The sequence below is a fragment of the Stegodyphus dumicola genome, chromosome 1 (assembly GCF_044657685.1).
Source record: "Stegodyphus dumicola isolate Sdum_Otavi_A_Nest chromosome 1, ASM4465768v1".
In the NCBI taxonomy this organism is placed as follows: domain Eukaryota; kingdom Metazoa; phylum Arthropoda; class Arachnida; order Araneae; family Eresidae; genus Stegodyphus; species Stegodyphus dumicola.
Genome location: NC_140768.1, coordinates 244540899 through 244554392, shown reverse-complemented (window position 1 = coordinate 244554392; position 13494 = coordinate 244540899). Strand labels below are relative to the sequence as shown.

General features: G+C 32.5%; 1 protein-coding gene across 3 annotated transcripts in view; it reads left to right on the top strand.

Moving 5' to 3' along the window:
- The window catches only part of LOC118192603 (synaptogenesis protein syg-2-like), a 367366-nt gene that overhangs the window by 285198 nt on the left and 68674 nt on the right, over nucleotides 1–13494 (top strand). For 2 of the 3 annotated variants that reach the window (XM_085827019.1, XM_085827027.1), the window contains exon 7: nucleotides 7627–7870. In XM_085827019.1, the coding sequence (XP_085683145.1) occupies nucleotides 7627–7870 (244 nt within the window). Of the gene's footprint in view, nucleotides 1–7626; nucleotides 7876–13494 lie in introns of all 3 variants that reach the window. The other variant, XM_085827023.1, reaches the window with a different exon arrangement.

Here is a 13494-nt window from a genome sequence, read left to right as displayed (position 1 = left end):
AAATAGTTATCATGCTCCATATTCTAAGGACTGAAAATGAAATGTAAGCCTTTTTGGACAGGAATATGTAATTCAGTCAAACCGTTATGAAGGGCCAATAACAGTTATTCTCGTTTTTGTAAGCGTAACATCATCTTATAAAATCAACAAATAGATACTGCTTTTTGATTACGAGAAATACGTACTGCTTTTTTTGATTACGAGAAATACGTACTGCTTTTTGATTACGAGAAATACGTACTGCTTTTTTTGATTACGAGAAATGCGTACTGCTTTTTGATTACGAGAAATACGTTTGCTATTATGCTTAACTGATGATGATAACTAACAGCCATTACGCGTTTCAAACAGAGGTGAGTCAGGTGAAAGTTCTAATGTTATATAGGCGAATGTTTTTATAACATAGAAAAGGCAAAATAATATTATAAGAAGTAAGTTATTCAAAACAAAAATCAAAAATAATTTATCTCCCATTGATTCATCATATATCTCTAATTAAAGTACACCAAGATAGAAAACTTAAATGCGTATTTCCAAGGCAATTATATGAAAAAAAAAACTGAGGGCATATTTTTAGAGCAAGCGATAGACATTCTGTCGGAATATGTTCCTATAACAGATAGACCATAAACATCCTAGATTCATAAAGGAACATTAAGGAGGTCATATTCCTATGAGAGACAGACAATAGAATATCCTAGATTCATCAACAAGTATTTTCTGTTTGTAAAAACAGTATAGCTTTGAATCGTCTGGAAAATATATGTCTGGAAACGTTTCCTTAAGGAGAAACCTAACATAAAGGCAGGTGGATGTCACGCATAATGAAAGGAGAGTTATCTGTTTGTTGTATTCTCTTCAGATCTTTCCGGAGTGAGTTCTTTCTTAATAGCAGTAATCCGCAGTATTTGTGAATAAGTGAACCATGTATGAAACTTGATTCACACACACAAATAAAAACATTTATTTTAGGCGAGCAATTATTATTCCTGCCATTACAGGCCGGGAACTTCTTTTCCACTAATCAAAACATAAACAAATATTCTCTGCGCATAGCGCCATCTAAAAACCTCTTTACAGTGTTTTCAGCAGGAAAATGAAATGAAAAGCTCGGAATGATTTGGGTTTTTGGAGTAATGTAACATACTAGCTTTGTAGTGTTACTCTCTATCAGTTAACTAATGTTCTTCAATTTTACTAAGAGAGAAAGCGAGTAATCGCTCCGTTTACAAAATAACAACTACGTCAGGGAAATGTTTAACGAAATAATTTTATTAAAAGATTTAACTGAACAAAATGCACACTAAAACAAACAGTCTAACCAATAGTTGGCTTAATTTATTTTCGGCCCGATTTACTTTGACAAGCCAAAAGTAAAGACGAATAACTAATGTAAAATATCTGGGCAAAATAACTATTAAGGCGAGTATCGCTACCAAAACCTCTTTCTAGAGAGTTAAAAATGTTACCATCAAGATGACGAACAGAATTAAAGAAACTGAATGTGTGTCGTACGAATGGCTAGGCTTTTGATAATAAAAAAAAACTGAGAATTATATCACAATAGGCAAAGATATAAAACTAAATACAAATAGTGGTTACCAAAGAAATTTCGTTTTGAGAATAATATAAAGTTTTTAAGCAAACCAGTAGGTTTTATTTGTAAAGAATTATAACTTCGTTTTCATTTATATCAATTGAAAATGTCTAACAGTAATGTAAACCGCGCACTCAAAACTAGGTCTCATAAACTTTTAAAGGCAATAACTTCACTATTTACATTATTACCCATGACAAACACCATACTCGCCTTTAATAGCCAAGGACACCAGCTCTAAGGTCATTCTGAAGTTTTGCAATTAAAATAGTAAAGGATTTTATATTGAGAGGGTTCACTTTTAAACTGTGGAATAAATAACTATTAACATTTATAACATAATAAAACCCTAACTAAGTAAATAACGAATACAGTGTTATTTTTCTATTTAATCAATTTATTAAAATGTTAAAATGCTCTGAGAATTATAAACAACTAAGTACATGATCCCTACCCCAAAATGTAATATGTTCCTTGTAAGTAACCAGAGATTACCTTTTATATGAGAGTAATAACGCATTGAATTCCAAGTCCGATTTATTTATGTAAAATAATTATTCATATCCAGTTAATTAGAATTAAAAAGAATACACAAAAGTCCGCGACAAAATGTAATAAGTATAAGTTAATAAGAAAAATCTCTTTCGTAACGAACATTAATGTCAAAAGACGACTGAGTTTAGTAGTTTAAGGAATATTTTGTTAATTTTTAGAAATATTCTGTTAATCCACTATATGCCAAGGTGTAATTATTCCCTGTAGTTGACGGGAATAGAGTTTTGATCCATTTCAAAGGCTCTAGTTTGATTAAGCATTTCATAACTGAGAGGAGTTTTCTTCTATATCAAATATCTAATTATATTCTTAAATGTTATTAGCGATGGAGTAATAACCCTTATTGATTTCGAAGCTCTGCAAATGAACCCAGTTGCTTTATATTTATCTTTAATCTTGAAATACGTTCATCAATTGACGCTGAAATTGCCAGTCAGAGCATTTGTATAGAAGCTAAAGCCTTGTTAATAAGAATTTCTAAATTTCGAAGCTTGCTTAATGTGATTGATATCAATTCGTCAAGAATCCAATCCAAGGAGCTGAAGTGGCAAACAGAAACTGACTGAGCTTTGGGATCGAAAGTTCACAAGCATAAAAGAACTTATTAAATTATTTTTTCGTCGAATGTCAAGTGAACAACCAGCTTTTCGGAGCAAAGCAATGCATTTAGCAAACAAAGCAGTGCCTTAGCTATCACAGGCCTAGGTACTACATTGAATGATTTGGTCTCAAAAAAGTCCCAAACAAGACACCGACATTTAACCTTCATAACTTTGTCGAATATTATTACTTAAAATCCACCCGGCAGCAGTTCTTTCGAGAATTCACTGGCACAGGAATAGGGATATGAGACATCTGCATATCATTTACTAGAGGTTTCTCGACCAAACTTAGTACAGATTCGGTAAACGTTAAGCCAGACGTGGTAACTGATACATACTGTACCCAGGTTTCTTCAAGTGTAGTCATGATGCTATCCTACACAAATGATTTTATCAACAGTATTAATAGCACAATTGTATTAATCTCATACCCACAAAAAAATTCAACCCTTAGAAATCTCCGTCAAATATTGGAGTAAAATGCATATAAAATGAACGTCGAACTATATATTTACACTGAATAATAGCTAACGAAATGTAAAAAGGTCATTTTACATTAATGACGTCTGGCTCTTAAACCTATTAGTAAAAGCAACGGAAAACAAATTTCACTAATCCGTTAAAAATTAAATACATATATATGTTTGATTTATATTGAGTAATATGTTATAATAATATATTGCTGGTCACCCAAAATGCAGTATCATGGAAAAAGCATCTAACAGATTCGAAGTTTACATCATACGCTGGTCTCGATCGGGCATGAAAATGATTATCCGTGCAGCGCATATGCAAATCATATGCGCCGGCGACACGCTCTTGAAATAGTATACAATGGCAGATTGAAATGCTGATTTTTCATTCGAAAATAGACTTTATTTTTTGTGTTGAAGGTCATGGTATCCCTGAAGTAAAAAAAAAAAAGAACCCATATCAGAACGTCTCATAACTCGATCGCGAGAGAATTGCAGCCTACAGCTATTGCGAATTAGAGTACCAAGCAATTGCTACTAGCGTCGGTGGAGATCGATTCTCTGTCATGAGAATTTTCAATCGATGGGTTCAAAAGGGCCACACAGACCAATGTTCAGGATCTTATTAACCTCACTCAGCAATGCCCTATACTATGGGCACATTGTCCTCATTATTATTATAAATAAAGAAGCACATTTTAAGTATTCTTCGCGGTAAAGGTAATGTGTGCCTTCATGGCGTAACTGGTACATCCGGCTAGAAGTCACGAGGTTTTAAGTTCGAATACCGACTAGAGCATTGCACAATTTTATGCCATTTAACACAATAAATATCTAACGATTTTGCAACATCCTTTAGCCTTGGTGAGGAAACTGGTGTGCTATACAACAACAGGTATCTGCACGATTTCTCAGATTGTGTCATACTATCTTGGGTTGTCATTAAGTCGATTATTGTTTCGGCAGCACAGAAATCGAGCCGTAAAATTCTACGTTCAACAATACACATAAAGTCATCAGAGGCTTGAAATCGTTTCTTCTTACGAATCTCATTTCTTTTCTGACGAATGTGGTTTTGTCCTTTCTGACAAACTGCTGTGATCTTTTCTGACGAATCTCGAAATGATACTGTAAGTAGGATGCATCATTACGACAGTATCCCAATCTCGTGGCATTATTGATCCTTATATTATGCATCGCCATTTGAAGCCGTTAGGTATTCTTTACTTTCAAGAATGATTGCGGTCAAATTTCAGTAGGACAATTCACGAACCCTGCTACATTCAACTAATTCTTCATTGTCCAAAGTGTCACTTCAGTGTCACAGCTCGATTGCCCGTGCTGATATATCGCCTATCCAATATGTGTGGTCGTTGACTGGCAAAAGGGTGGCCCAACATACACCCACGCCTATACCAAATGAATTTGTGAAATCATCATGGACTGACATAAACTAAGCACCTATCTTAAGACTTTTTCTCACAATGCCGAAGCGTCTTCCAACATAAGACTTTTTCTCACAATGCCGAAGCGTCTTCCAACAGTAATTGTCGGTCATCGTATAAGATATTTCACCGCTTTCTTAGCATGCCTTCGTGGTGTAGTGGTCAGCACGTTCGGCGCGTATTCGAGAGGTTCGTGAGTCGAGTGCCTGCGAGGGCATTGCTCAATTTTCATCTCTCCTGCTTCGAAGTAACCTAATGTCTCTACAGTGGTGCCCGAAATAAAAGGTTAGTGGATGATGATTCTCCACCACCAGGATTATGCGATTGGGTCCCCTAATCCTCAGTCGCCCTTTAAAAGGGAAGTATACAAGGTATTTCTCCCGCCTTCTTAACAGGCCTTCATGGTTTAGTGATCAGCACGCTCGGCGTGTATTCGAGAGTTCCGTGGTTCGAGTCCCAGCGAGGGCATTGCTCATTTTTCATCTTTCCTGCTTCGAAATAACCTAATATCTCTAGAACCATAGCTGCATAAAATGTTGTTGACGGAGTACGTGAGCACCGCCGATTTATGATAGGTTAGTTGGCTTTCCCCCATGTGCACAGTAGAGTGAGAGAGCTCCGATTAGCGAGCAAGCATCTGCAATTCGTGACCAAAAGACACTATATATCTACAATTGCTTACCTGTTGTTTATATGTCAGTTAGAAGATATAATAATGTATGCTACATACTTACACTGCATGGTACAAAGATTTTATACATGATAATATACAATTAAATATTGTAATATAGAAAAGAATGCATTTATGTAAGGCAATAAAATGCAACGGAATTCTCACATTAAAGCAAAAATAGGTTTAGTGTATTACATAAATATAGCTAATACATAGATGTACGAGTATATTAAAAAATCCGTTCCTTGATTATGCGCAAAGTGCTAATTATCAGTAGAACTGGGTACTAAATATGGGATGAAGCTATTACTAAAGTTTTTAATTTACGAAGTATAAAAGTGCATACTGTGTGGAAAATGTACAAAAGTTCATTTTCAAGACATGAAACATCATGAGTCAAATCACATCAGCTCACATGTCTTTTGTGCTAGAGAGATTCTAAGCTTTTACATATAAAATGTACATTAATGTATTATTCATTTAGAAAACAGTGTTTTGTTATAAATTAGATGTTATTGAAAATTCCTTCGTCGTAAAACATTTTGTTACGCAGCGTAATATAATTCTTCTTCCTGCTGAGAAAAAAGCACAACTATTATATTGTAGATTTCCTACATTAAATGATGGTTCTTAATTAAATATCTTCCGGATGCTTGCGAACAGTTGCTATGAAATCCTTCTGTTATTATTGACAGTTTGTTAAGTAGTGCTTCGAAGTATTTTGCTTACGACATATGTAAAGGTCAGAGTTTGAAATTAATTCCAAATCTGTAAACATTTCAAACATTAGCCATGAATATACCGGTTCTAGATGATTCATTTGTAGAATCTGTTCTGTAATCTTAGCGATTTTGTCTCCGTGTCTCGTCCACTTTGATTTAGTATGCTCAAGAACTAAAGGAGAATATGAAGTGCTTAGGTGAGTCTATTGTATCATTTATTCATTTGTACGCAGAAGAAGTCACTCCGGATAAGGTTATGCAAATTAGTTAATGTGTTGTTGATTTTAAAGAGGTATTCTTCGAATTATCTGCAAATAATAACTGTTTGATTTGACTTCTAATGAAATGAATTATTATACTATATGTGAAGTGTATGATTATATTTCGCATCCTCGTATTTTATTATTATAACAGTTTTTGTATAAGTATGTAGGTGGTAAGTGTTTGTATAGTCTGTAGGTGGTAAATTTTAAATTTAAGGTTGTATACTGATAGTTGGATCTTGTTCAGATTCATGTTTCATGTGAAAGAAATTTATTAAATTAAGAATTTGAAGCTGCATATTTGGATTTTAAAGACCAAATTTGAAAAAAAAAAGTAAATTAATGAAAACAAAATTTTAATTAAATTAATAATAATTCTAATTAATAATTTATTTGAAGTGTTACTTAACTTCTTTACTAAGCCACAATTCAGAAACATTCATATTTTGGTCCTAGTTCAGCATTTGGCAGAAAGATTAACTAGGCAGTTTAAGGAAAAGCTTGTACACAATGTTTTGATCTTTAAGAATTTAACAAACAAATCTTAAAAATATGTAGACGAATGAGAAATTTTTAGTGTATATGATTAACATTAATATATTTACAGATGTAAGAGATATACACAAGTTTTAATGCGTTGCTGTAAAAATTGTTTAATAAATTCTTGCTCAAAAATGCATGAATGCAAAAATTATACTTGAAGCATTTTAAACAGCAGATGAAATATATTTTTTCTTCCTTTCTCTGTACATTCCTTTAACAATTATATATAAAATATGTGGAAACAAATAAGCTATTGTAAATGCCAAATTAGGTAGGAAACAAAACTTTATATCAGTACAGATTTGATGCTAATTTTGGAGAACCTTCTCATTCTCTTTGTTTTAATCAAAGATTTAGTTCTTCCTAGCATTAAATATAGTATTTAAATGGTAATAATATTCACTTTTTCACTTTTCTTACGTTGTTGGAAAAAGAATGAAGTCAAATATTAAGAGAAATACATCCATTTTTTATATCAAATTATTTTGAGTTTTATTTCAAATATACGCCAAAACACAATTGCTGCAATTGCTGCTTTGCATTATTTAAAAAAGACAGAGTGTTCGATGGTAACCAAGGTGTAATTTCTGGTATCAATAAATCATACTGAAAAATTCTCAAGAAATCAAGGTAGTAAAAAATATCATAACTAAGAAACCCAAGTCATAGTTAATGTTTACGATATGTCATTATACCTGACTTGTTTCTGTTACAGCTGATCTTATTATTCCTGTTTATTTTACTTTATATTAGGTACGCAACGATAGCTTGGTTCATCGACTACCCATCGAGTATAATAATGGAGAAGTATCCACCGTTCTGGGGCTCCGATTCGAAGTCAAATCTCGTCATTTCCAGAAGAATGAAATGAGATTACGTTGTACCGCTACATTGTCTGAAGTCAAACGGATGACAAGTGATCCATTGGAGGTAGAAATTGCTGAGCAGCAGAGGTCTGATCTTCATGTTGATTTTAATGTAGAGTCAGGTAAAGAGGGTAAGGTATAATATTTTTATATCTGAACAAATTAAATTAAAGTTTTGCCGAAGATTATTTAAGCATAAGGTTAGGCATTTATTAGCATAGAAATTAATTTAAAACTCGTAACATTCCTGCTTATATCATAATATTATTTAATATGAAGGTATGAATGACTGAATACTGCCAGCAGTATTAACGTGCACTATGAAAATATTATTACATTTTAAATCTAAGTTTTGTTTGTGATATAAACAAATTATTTGTGCCTTAAAAAAGTACTACAAATAATACTTTTCCGATGTTAATTGGTAGTATTGGGGAGATGTGCTTCGCATATATTTCATTGTCACTCAGGGACATTTTCTTCCCATACAGAGATTAGTCAGACTTTAAATATAAAAGCTAAATATTTGCTTCCTCGTGGAAAATAACTTTTAGAAACATTAAAGTTATTGAATAAGTATTTACTACAGTATTCGCAAGATCGATTATCGAAGCCATAGAACCATGCAAAAAAAATGTTTTGTCTATATCTTAAATTGTTTGTGAGATTTTTTGATGAGAAGGCAGAGGTTAGAACTGGCAATTGCACACATAAATATAAAGTGATTACTTCAAATGGTAAAGCAGTAAACTAATATTTGCAAATAGTATAGACAAGAGGAAGTAAATATTTGCAAATGAAAAAGATAAGAATGAAAAATTAATTATATATGTATTTAAAGCTAAAGGTTATTCCTATAGACAAATATCATAATTCATATTCCTTCAGCTAAAGATACATATGAAATTAAGACATATTACTCCTTATACACCACTGAGAATTTTATCTTCGTATGGTAAACTCAATCTGTTATCTGTAGACAGTTGCAAAATGAGTTTAAATGAAAATTTGCTACAGCATAGCCGTACTATTTATTAAGCGCAAGTTTCAGCACATGTGCAAAACAATTAACTAATTAAAAATCTGCGGACTTACTTTAAAGGTTTTGCATGTACCTTTGATGTAAATACTAGAGCTTTCAAAATCAAATTTAGCTAACGAATGCTACTAGACGAGGAACGGTTAAAATTCATGTACTATTATTACGCTATTTTATATTGCCGGGCTTTCGCATCAAAAAATATTGTCATTTGAATGCAATCCTTGTGCTGATTGCTTCAGCATATCTTGACAATATTTCCCTGCTGGAAGCAATGTTGCAGTTATTTTGCGATAATTTAGATATGAGCTTTCTCATATATTCCTTCACTGCATCAATGGTCTAAAATATGCAGCCTTGAATTTTTAAAAACAAGGAAAAAATGTCAACTTGGCTAGGGAAGAAAAGTGTATGTTCAAAGACTGGGATCATATGTTTAGCTAATAAAGGCTTGACATATAAGTTATGGATACGCTCAATATCATGGCGAAGAATTCATGAATTATTCTTCTCCATTTCATGTTGTTTTATTCTTGCCTCACGAAAAATTCGAAAATATATTTACAATACTTGATTAATCATTCTATACTTCAGGTAACCATTAAACACGAACAATATTTCAGATATTGGAGGGAGGTAATAAAAGATCATCATTGTTTTTTAATTTGAATTTGCATTGACTTGAATCATTTGGCCTCAGAGAAAAAGGAAATTTCTACTGCATTGACTGATGCAAAATTTCAGGGTTTTATTTAAAAAAAAACAAAACAAAAAAAAAAAAAAAAAAAAACTACTATTTATCGAAGATTGTAAAATTGTCAAAAAGCTTCGGACATTCCCAATGGTTTAAAACATACCGATGTAAATGTTCGCTCGAATTCCATTTATTGAGAAGTAACCATTTTAAAACGAAATTTTCTCATAGATAAATCATTATATAAAATTTGTTCAATAGTACCCGTATCAGTTTTTACTAATTTAGCCATTGCCGGAAATCTGAGCCGATGAATGTTTCCCGAAATTTTACTGACTTTTTCGATGCCAGCACCCTTCTTGGACGACTCGAACAGCTGATGTGCTAATAAACTTTTATTTCCTGTTTGAAATTCTTGAACAAATCAAGAAATGATTATGCATGCCAATAATTGAGCTCATCCATGCATGTGCACGTGATAAACATTCTGGAACTGTTTTCGTTCTCAAAATAGCAAATTTTTATAATTTGAGCATTTTTTATGATCTAATTGTTGAAGCTCAATAGATGGGCCATTTCAGAAATAGAGGTAACATGCGGAGTTTCTCACATGAGCAATTCATGTATCGTGACTACAAGAAATATGGCAAAACTGTGAATTATGAAAAACATCTTATCAATAAAAGGACTGCGACGAACATGACCAACAGTAATTGGGAAAAGTCATTTTATGCATCAGGAATACAGCACTGTCGTAAGTAACGGGGAATTAAATGTGGAGGCTTTAGTAAACACCAAATTGAGAAATTTGGAATGTTCCCTCCGTAATATGGATGTTAGGACTCGAACCCCAACCTGAGCATAACACAGATCTATTCAGCTCACCTGGGCTCAGAATTTAGACACTAGATAATTGACGACAGGAAATGAGTACTCCAGTCTGACCAGTTCGTAATCCCAACTACTCTGCTCGGATGGAAAAGTTCATCATTCCATATATCTAGATATCAGTAGAAAAATGGACATTCTGTGACTACTCTATAATAGTGTGTAGAGACATTAGGTATTTTATGGAAACAGAAGAGATGAAATTTAGCAACCGCCTTCGCCGGGAATCAAATCATAGACCTCTGGAATACCGGCCCAGCGTGCAGAACCACTACACCACACTATGAAAGCGGGAGAAATACCTTATAAGTGGAAGATTTATCTTGTTGGTATTCAGCGGATCTCCGACAACGTGTAGTATGTTTCCGACAGCTGAAAATTATTTCTCATCATCTCTAATGAGTACACGCATTCATGCACAATATTCATCACGATGTGTTTGTCTTTTTCTAACAGACATCTAAGACAGTGTTCTCAAACTCAAACTGCATGGAGGTCGAACGCACCATGTGAAAACAAATGACAGGACAGATTTTTTTCCTTCTTTTTCTTCGTCTCTTTTATTTATTTTTTCTTCGCAAAATGAAAAATTTTATTATCAAAATAAAAAATATAAATAAATGTTAAATATAGCTTACTATATATTTATTAGAACATGCATAAAAATAGTAATAATATCAAAAGGGGCAAAAATTCTTATTTATATTTATTTTCTATCTTGAGGATAGTCTCTGGGGAGATCCTTGAGGATATCGGATACTTTGAGGGCACTTTTTATTGTAATTCAAATATACTGACAGCTAAACAGTTAATTCTTAGATTGACATTTCTTTCAAATTATTCTAAAGTGTTTGACTAACCCAAACTAAAAATAAACAAACTATGAAAACGTTTTTTAAGTTTTCAGAGAAAATTTACCAACTGGGATAAAACTCGAGAATAAATGGTAACAAGCGGGTCTCTTTTCACTTATGTATTAATTTTTTTCCTAGGCGTCTACTAAAATGCATGCAAATTATGTAAACAAATTTAGATTTTTATGTTTCTTGCTACAGCCTGACACTTGATAGCATTTCGATTTTTTTATAAAGTATGCTACTTTAGAAAGAAATCACTAGAAATTATCTTCATCATAGACTGTAGACGTTTATTGGTTCATCTGATTCTTATGTCATTAATTTTCAGCTACAAAGATAATCTCTTCATGTATCTCCAAACAAAGCGACTATTCTCAGTGAAAAAATTCGTAACTGAGCTCATTTACTTTTTCACAAGTATGAGTGAAAATCAATAAAATCCCTATCTTCCAAATTTTAAAGAAGATTTATACCACACTGTACATTAATTAGCTTCATTTTCTGGTTTATTATTTATTTTTGATTTTAATGGAAATGAAAATAACGTAAATTCGAACTTCATATATAACTAAAATTTTGCTATCATTACAAACCCATAATAAAAATATCTCCGAGGGCTGCATAAAATTTCTTCGCGGATCCCTTGCTGAACGGGTTGCCACTTTGAAACCAGTGCCTAAGTTATGACATATTATCGACCATACGTAGGATGCCATGCAGTACTGTCTGTCTACGAGAAGAAGAGCTCCCGCCACAATGTCTTGCTAGTGGAGGTAGCTATAGCAACAGGGCTAGTATATTTCAAATGGAGTAAACCAAGGTTGTCAATTCATCTTTAAATGCGCCAAGATGCAAACTGAAAAGTAAATCTTCAAGACACCCCTACGGAAAATGGACCAAGGCTCGTTAATGCGGCAACAGACAGCTGCAGACTAACCGGCGAGAGCTTTTCTTATGATAGACAGACTGTATATTGTCAAGACTGAGATCCTAAATCTTGGAATACAACAAAATTATGAAATGATTTAAAATCTCGAAAGACATTATGAATACGTTTTATATTCATTACTTACAGAATTCTCCTGAATATTTCAAAAGCCATATTTCTGCAGCTCTAATCTTCCGTGAAGGATCTAGTGCCTGTCTGATGGTGTATCTTTTCTAGGTGCACCAGTTTCTTAGGTAAATTTAGCACTTCATCCGAACGACACTGTTGATCTGAACGTTGTACAACTTAGAAATATTAAGGCTAAAGAGATGGAAATTATTAGCCAATTTATATTACCGCTTTGCTGCTTCCGAATTAATAGTAACGCCTGAAAACTTCTTTACCCATTAATTTTTATTCCCACCTTGTATGATAAAATATAATTATATAATGTATTCTTATATTAGTGTACACTTATATTAATAATATAAGTATACATTATATTAATATATATATACAAAATTGTATACTTATGTTAGACCTGCGCGCCTTATTATTAATTTCCTGTGAAATTCTGTCATATTTAACTACATTTTCCAGTTAAAAAATTAATTAGCGTTTTAGACATTTGATCTACTCCTTTTGCTTAAAATTCAGTTAAAATATGTTAATTGCCTCTCTATTAATCTTGCGCATCGGCAACAAACTTAATATCTTGCATATCACAACATAATTTAAAATAGTAATGCAATGTTTTATAAAATTTTCTAAATTATATATTCTTCAATGATTTTTGAAAATGAATAGTAATTCTTCATTTAAAGATTAACTTTTCTTAGGTCTAGGAATTAAAAACTGAATAGGAATATCTAAATTTTTATTACGGTATGATTTATTCGTAGATTAGATTGAGATAAAAAGTTGGCATTATTAGCTATAAATCAGACTTAAGAATGAATTAATGATACGGAAATTTATATTTAGCCATTGCATTGAGAACTTTCATGTGATTTGACTTAAATATGCTTAGAAATGAGTATTAGAAAGTACCTTTGTATAAAAAATATATTCAATACTAAGAGGTTCTTTTTTATTGTAAAGTTTATTCGTTTTACATTATAATTATTGCCATGAAAAAATGTTAAAAATATGGAAATGCAACTCTTTAAATAATATTGAATAATACATTTGCTACTTTATTAAAATGCGACTATGACAGGCGTTCATAATTTATTTATATTATTTATGCAGTCTTCCTTTCTTTCTCGAAATATGTTTACCAGTGATTACGCTAAGTAGGATCTCCTCGTTTTCGTGAAATTTTCAACCGTACTGTTTCCTTAAAAATT